This window comes from Wolffia australiana, chromosome 17 (assembly GCF_029677425.1).
Source record: "Wolffia australiana isolate 7733 chromosome 17, ASM2967742v1".
Taxonomy (NCBI): Eukaryota; Viridiplantae; Streptophyta; class Magnoliopsida; order Alismatales; family Araceae; genus Wolffia; species Wolffia australiana.
Window position 1 is genome coordinate 4,524,151 of NC_135851.1, and position 7,861 is coordinate 4,532,011.

General features: G+C 42.4%; 1 protein-coding gene across 1 annotated transcript; it reads left to right on the plus strand.

The window, feature by feature from the left end:
- The first annotated feature begins 2,473 nt into the window (after positions 1-2,473).
- LOC144714200 (uncharacterized) lies at positions 2,474-3,533 on the plus strand. The gene is made up of 3 exons (XM_078588904.1): positions 2,474-2,515; positions 2,619-2,954; positions 3,075-3,533. The coding sequence occupies exons 1-3, from the start codon at positions 2,474-2,476 to the stop codon at positions 3,531-3,533; spliced, it is 837 nt and encodes a 278-aa protein (XP_078445030.1).
- Positions 3,534-7,861: the final 4,328 nt, after the last annotated feature.

Sequence of the window (7,861 nt, forward strand, 5' to 3'; positions counted from 1 at the left end):
TATTTAAAATAGCTGTTGGACAGGCCCTCCAACGGCTCCTTTTCAAAAAGGTAGCCGTTGGAGCTTACTTGTAAAACAAGTAAAGGATTACTTGTTTTACAAGTAAGCCTCCTAACTACTTGTGAAAGGGTCTTTTAGACCCTGGATTTATTTGTATAAAAGGGGAACTTCAGTGCAGTAAAAGTCACCTTTTCAGCCCCAACCCTTGTGCACTCTCTTTCTCTCTCTACTTTCTCTCTCTAGACTTTCTCTCTCCTCCGAATTCTGCTGTTCTACATGGTATCAGAGCAGGCATCCTGAGCCTGCCTTTTGTGCAATTATCTGGAGCTTGAGGGCATCCTACGGGAGGCTCCTTAACGCATCCAGAGGGTTCTTTGCTTGCTGTTTGCCACTTATTTGCTTGCTGTTTGTTACTTTCTCTTCAAGTGTTGTCTGCTGCTTGCTGTTTGAAGCCCGTGGCTGTTGAAAGTACTGGTGCTGAAGCCTGCAGTTTGAGGCCAGTGGCGGTTTGCTGTTTGAAGCCTGCTCACAAGGCATCCTAAGGGATCTCTTCAAGTGGCAGCACTTTTCAAAGCTTCCGCAAGGTTCCGCTATCTTCTGCAGTATTGTTGCTCAATGGCCGCCAATAATTCTGCAGCCTCTATCGGTACTTCCGGCAATGAAGTGCCTGAAGTTCAAAGGCAACCAGAGGGAAGGGCCTCCATCATCTCCATGGATAGATGGTTGACTTCTCTTCCCATTTTGCCCAAAGCATGCTTATTTAATGGGCACAACGTCATCCTTTGGTCCCAAAGGATTGAAACTGCCCTAACACCTAGAGGGCTCCTTCCGCATCTCATCGAGGATGGACCGCCTAACGTCGCCAGTGCACCCGATATGGGTCATGGAAGAGGAGCTAGTGTTCGGCTGGTTACTTGACAGTCTGCTTGGTGACCAATGCACCAAGTATTAGACGACAGGACAGCCCGAAGCTCTGGAAGCTGTCCATCGAACACACTCCAAGCAAGGTGACAAAGCTATTATCGTCGACCTTTTGCAGCGCTCCTTCTGTCCGGCAAGGGACAAGACAATCGAAGCTGTCTCCGACGAACTTCAAACATTCACATGGAGCTGGATCATATCTGGCCACCGCCCACCAACCCCGCTGAAAAGGCTCGGTGGGACACTCTTCGTCTCTGTCGATTCGTTCAGTGTCAACCACGACTACGAGGTCGTTTGAGTCAGCTCTACAACCAAGACGTGAGCCTAACTTTTGACGAGGCCGCCGCTGCGTGAAGAGAGCCGCATCCTCCAAGAACGGAGAAAGCGGCCTCCGGCATCACCAGCTCCTATGTTTCTAGGAGCTACAAGCCCCGAGTTCTGCCCAGGGGCAATCTCAGCGATCTGCACCTGGCAGAACCGACTCTGGGAAGACTCCCAGAGAAGAATGGGTATGTACCTACTGCAAGAAGCCGGGGTACCTCCGGGACAAATGCTGGAAGCTTCACGGCAAGCCTCCGCACATTGCCCGGGCCCACATGGCCTCGGGTACGCCAGATGACGGAGAATCTCAGCAAGGGGGAGCAGCTGCTTCCACTCTGCAGTCCATGAGGGATTCCCAGCACGCCATGCAGCTGGAAATCCAGAACCTGAAGGCTCTCCTCAACACCTCCAGCACCGTCATCGGCTCGACGTCCATGGCTAACGGTGGTAAAAACAATCCTCTCTCAAATTTTACTTCTAATACACACTCGGCTCCTGTCTGGATATTAGATTCCGGAGCAACAGATCATATGACCAATAGAAAAACTCTTTTCTCGTCATATGAATCTATTGCTTCTGGCAAACATATCCAGACAGCAGACGGAACATTACTACCCATCTTTGGCTTTGGTACATTAGACATACATCCCATTGGACCCGTCTCCAATGTTATGTATGTTCCTAAACTCCTCGTTAACCTCATTTTTGTTCAAAAACTTGCTAAAACCCAGCATTATACCATACTCTTTGATGACATTGATGCTTATCTTTGTCACAAGGTCCACGGGTCGAGAATTGGTCTAGCTAGAGTCAAGGAGGGACTCTACTATCTCCCTGGACCAATACCTACCTCTCCATCGAAGGGACTTGCAGTGACGACCACTCAGGCGCCATCCATGGAGAAAATCATGGAGATCCATCAACGGATGGGTGATCCATCCTTTCACCTTCTCAAACATGTGTACCCCTATTTATTTACGGATCACGATTTAAACTTATTCATTTGTCCAGCGTGTCAATTGGGAAAGTTTAAATGCTCTACTTACCCTTTAAATAATAATAGAGCTAAAACACATCTTTCTTTAATCCACTGTGATCTCTGGGGGCCATCCCCGCATACAGATCTCTTGGGCCATCGCTATTTTTTGATCTGTACAGACGATCATAGTAGATTTAATTGGATCTTCCTCCTTAAACACAAAACTGAAACCACTAGTTGCATCAAGAATTTATGTGCACTAATCGCACGTCAATTTGGAACTTCCGTTCAAGGGTTTCGGACTGACAACGCCAAGGATTTCCTCAACAAAGAGTTGACGGAATTCCTGACCTCTAGTGGAATCCGACACGAAACTTCCTGTCCCTATACCCCTCAGCAAAACGGGCTTGCTGAGAGGAAGATTGGGGATGTTGTCGACAAAGCCCGTACACTACTAATCCAAGCCCATGCTCCGAAGAACCTCTGGGGCTTTGCTGTACTTACCGCCACCCATCTTATTAACCGTTTAGCCTCACGGATACTGAATTATCAAAGTCCTGTGGACATCCTTGAAACCCAGTTTCCGAATGTGCGTCTTAAGACCGGCCTACCAGTCAAGATCTTTGGCTGTACCGCTTATGTACAGAATCCAGTACATAAGCATGATAAATGGACACCTAAGGGACTGAAGTGTGTCTTATTAGGGTATTCCACCACCCATAAGGGCTATAAGGTATATCATCCAGTCACTCAATGGTACCTTGTATCCAAGAATGTCATTTTTGACGAACATAGTTTTTACTACAAAACCAAACAACATGACACCCTACGAGATCTTGAGTACCTTACACAGGTGGAAGAATCACTTCCATCTGCTTCGGATTCTGCAGATATACCTCATTCTGACCTACCTCAGCATTCCTCACCTGTTCCTCTGCTAGAACCGGCAGAAATCTCTGCCCCTCTGCCAGTCACCGAAGTTTCAGCTTCTTCAGATTCTACAATGGAATCTGAACCTTCTGAGACAGTGCTCATTTCTGCCCCCGAAGGGACTGTAATTCCAGTCCCTTCCTCATCACAGCGCAGATATCTCTCTGAACCTGTGATCAACCCCACTCACACCGAACCCCAGGGAGAATGGTCTATTGCCCTTCGGAAAGGCAAGAGATCATGTGTCAAGGCCAGACCCTATGACACTGCACATCTATCCTTGCAACATCAGACCTTTCTTACCAACCTGACTGAACAATATGTTCCGAAAACAGCTCATGAGGCCATGCGCATTCCTAAATGGAAAGCGGCCATGGGATGAAGAAATGCGCGCCTCATTGTTGAACCAAACATGGGATATTGTGGATCTACCCAAAAACAAAAAGGCAGTCAGCTGCCGATGGGTGTTCACCCTCAAAAGCACCCTATAAATTCCCTACAAAGCTAAAGCCAGGTTAGTAGCCAAGGGATTTACTCAAACCTATGGGATAGACTATCAAGAAACTTTCGCTCCGGTCGCCAAAATGAACACTATTCGGATAATCATATCCCTAGCAGTTCATTTTGACTGGCCTTTACGCCAATATGACATTAAAAATGCCTTTTTACATGGTGACCTTAAGGAAGAGATCTACATGACTCTTCCTCCTGGCTATGGCAATCTTCCCCAGTCTGGGAAGGTGTGCAAATTAAAGAAGGCCTTGTATGGCCTCAAACAGTCCCCTAGGGCATGGTTTGGACGCTTCACCCAGGCCATGCAGGTACTGGGCTATCGACAGTGCAACAGTGAACACACGTTGTTCTACAAACGCACTTCTCCGTCCCTAATTACCCTATTAGTTGTTTATGTGGATGATATAATCATCACAGGCAATGCTCTTCAAGAAATTAGTACCCTTGAAAAACATCTTAGCAATGAATTTCAAGTTAAAAACTTAGGGCCCCTGAAGTTCTTCCTCGGCATCGAATTTGCACGATCCAGTGAGGGCATTCTGCTCTCTCAGCAGAAATATATTCTTGATCTCCTTGCTGAGACCAAGCACACCAACTGTCGTATTAGTGACACACCCATTGAGCCCAATCATCGCCTTATGCTGGATGATACTGATCCACACGTTGAGATCACTTCGTATCAAAAGCTCATCGGGAAATTACTCTATTTATCACACACTCGGCCTGACATTTGTTATGCAGTCAACGTTCTAAGTCAATTTATGCATTCACCTCGCACTTCTCATGTTCAAGCTGCTCATAGAGTTCTCAGGTACCTCCGAGGGACAGTCGGCCTTGGAATCACCTATCGGCGAACAGGTAACCTTGACTTAATTCTCTACACAGATTCTGATTTTGCAGGTTCCCGGGTCGATTATCGGTCCACAACAGGCTACTGCACCATCCTTGGAGGTAATCTCGTCACATGGCGCAGCACAAAGCAGAGCGTTGTGTCGAAGTCTAGCACGAAAGCTGAATTCCGAGCTATGTCCAAGGGAATCGATGAAGTCATGTGGATTCGCAACACACTTGAAGAGTTGCAAATCCCCTACATCCGCCCCATCACTATCCGCTGCGACAACAAGTCTGCCATCAGCATCGCGCATGATCCAGTTTACCATGATCGGATGAAGCACGTTAATATTGATCGATTCTACATTCAGGATAACCTGGAGCAGGGTATCCTGAAGACGGAACATGTCGTCTCCGAAGACCAGTGTGCTGACATCTTTACCAAAGGGCTCCCGGTTCAGGCCCAGCGACGTTTTGTGTCCAAGCTTGGCATGGTGGACATCCATTCCAGCGCTTGAGGGGGAGTGTTGAGTTATGTTGTACTAACTATGAGCCTAAGGCCATGTAAATGTAATAAACTAACTCTAGGCTGATAATGAAACTGCTAACACCTCTAGAAGACTGCTAATGGACCACTTAAAGGCCCATTAGCAGCCCTGTAATGGTCCATAAAGGGTCCCTTAGTGAAGGCCCACTAGGGGCGAAGATATCAGGCCCTTAGTGGGCCTGATATGGTCTGGGCCTGTCCTAGACAGGCCCAGAGTCCAACGGCTATTTAAAATAGCTGTTGGACAGGCCCTCCAACGGCTCCTTTTCAAAAAGGTAGCCGTTGGAGCTTACTTGTAAAACAAGTAAAGGATTACTTGTTTTACAAGTAAGCCTCCTAACTACTTGTGAAAGGGTCTTTTAGACCCTGGATTTATTTGTATAAAAGGGGAACTTCAGTGCAGTAAAAGTCACCTTTTCAGCCCCAACCCTTGTGCACTCTCTTTCTCTCTCTACTCTCTCTCTCTAGACTTTCTCTCTCCTCCGAATTCTGCTGTTCTACAATGACCAATAAAGATCACAATGTAAAATCTTTCTCAGATTTAAGGAGGAGAAACAAGTTCATTCTTAGCAGATAAATGTGGTACTGCAGCACATAGTTGCAATGTAAGAATATCTTGGTCTAGAATACTGATCAGAAACTTATGAAAAACCTCAACAAAAGAAGTAAAACAACGTTAACCATAGTAAGAAAAAACATTTCAGTGAAAAATCAAGTGCAATGATAATATGAAATTGATGCACAACCAACATACCTTATCAATTACATCATAATGGCAACCGCTCCATCTTCGAAGGAAAATAATGGCCAATAATCTTCTATGATAGAAAATAGAGCAAAAAGCACAACATACAACTAAAAAAGCAACATTGCAAAACTGGTAATTACATTCCATAAGAACACATTAACATATTATACCTATTTAAAATGGTCCTACACTTTTCTCTTCTTCCTCCTTTTATTTCTTCAATGATTTACCTCTAAACCTATGCAATGAAAAAGCACAAATATGTTAAGCAGCCCATGTCAAAATATACAAGGAAATGATAGTGGGGAAATTTTCAAAAAAAAATATTTCAGTAAAAAATCAAGTGAAATCATAATAAGAATAGATGCACAATTAACATACCTTATCATTCAAATCATCATGGCAACCACTGGGTCTTTTAAGGACAATAATGGCCAATAATCATCTATAATAGAAAATAGTTGAAAAAAGCGCGACATCCAACAAAAAAAAGAACCATTGCAAAAGTGGTAATTATATTGCATAAGAACACATAAACAAATTATACGTATTTAAAAAAGTCTTCCATTTTTCTCTTCTTCATCCTTTTCTTTATTCAATGATTTACCTCTGAATATAAGCAATGAAACAGTACAAATGTGTTAACCAGCCCCCGCACTCAAAACATACAAGAAAATGATAGTGGAGAAATTTTCAAAACAATAAAATAAAATAAAATAAAAAATCTCTCTAAGATAAAGGATATATTAAAAACTACCCATGCTCAAAGACGTTAGAAAAATAAGATAGCGAATAATGACCAATAAAAGTCACAATGAAAAATATTTCTCAGATTTAAGGAGGAGAGTCAAATTAATTCTTACCAGATAAATGTGGTAGTGCAGCACATAGTTGCCATTTAAGGATAGCTTGGTCTGGAATACTTATCGGAAACACATGAAAAACCTTAACGAAAGAAGTAAAACAAGGTTAACATTATTAACAAAAAACATTTCAGCATAAAATCTAGTGCAATCATAATACAAAATCGATGCACAACCAACATACCTTATCAATCACATCATCATGGCAACCGCTCCATATTCGAAGGAAAATAATGGCCAAAGATCTTCTATGATAGAAAATAAAGCCAAAAAGCACATTATACAACAAAAAAAGAAACATTGCAAAACTGGTAATTACATTCCATAAGAACACATTAACATATTATACCTATTTAAAATGGTCCTCCATTTTTCTCGTCTTTATCCTTTTATTCCCTCAATGATTCACCTCTAAACCTATGCAATGAAAAGCACAAATGTGCTAACCAGCCCCCGTCAAAACATACAAGGAAATGATAGTGGAAAATTTTCAAAAACTTATTTAAAGTAAAAAAGACAAAAAAATCTTTCAGACATTGGATATGTTAAAAACTACCCATGCTTAAAGACGTAAAAAAAAGAAGATATCGAATAATGACCACTCAAAATCACAATGTAAAATATTTCTCAGATTTAAGCAGGAGGGACAAGTTGATTCTTACCAGATTAATGTGATACTACAGCACATAGTTGCAATGTAAGGATAGCTTGGTCTGGAATAATCATCGGAAACTCATGAAAAATCTTAGCAAAAGAAGTAAAACAAGGTTGACAGTAGTAACAAAAAATATTTCACTGAAAAATCAAGTGCAATCATAATACAAAATAGATGCACAATCATTACGGCAACCGCTCCATCTTCGAAGGACAATAATGACCAATAATCTTCTATGATAGAAAATAGAGCAAAAAACCATGACATACAACAAAAAAAGCAACATTCCAAAAATGGTAATTATATTCCACAAGAACACATGAACAAATTATACCTATTTAAAAGGGTCCTCCATTTTTCTCTTCTTTATCCTTTTCTTTCTTCAATGATTTACCTCTGAACCTATGCAATGAAAATGTAGAAATGTGTTAGCCAGCCCCCCGTCGAAATATACAAGAAAATGATACAGGACAAATTTTGAATAACTTATCTAAAATGAAAAAAACCCTCTCAGATGAAGAATATACATGAAAAACTACGCACGCTCAAAGAC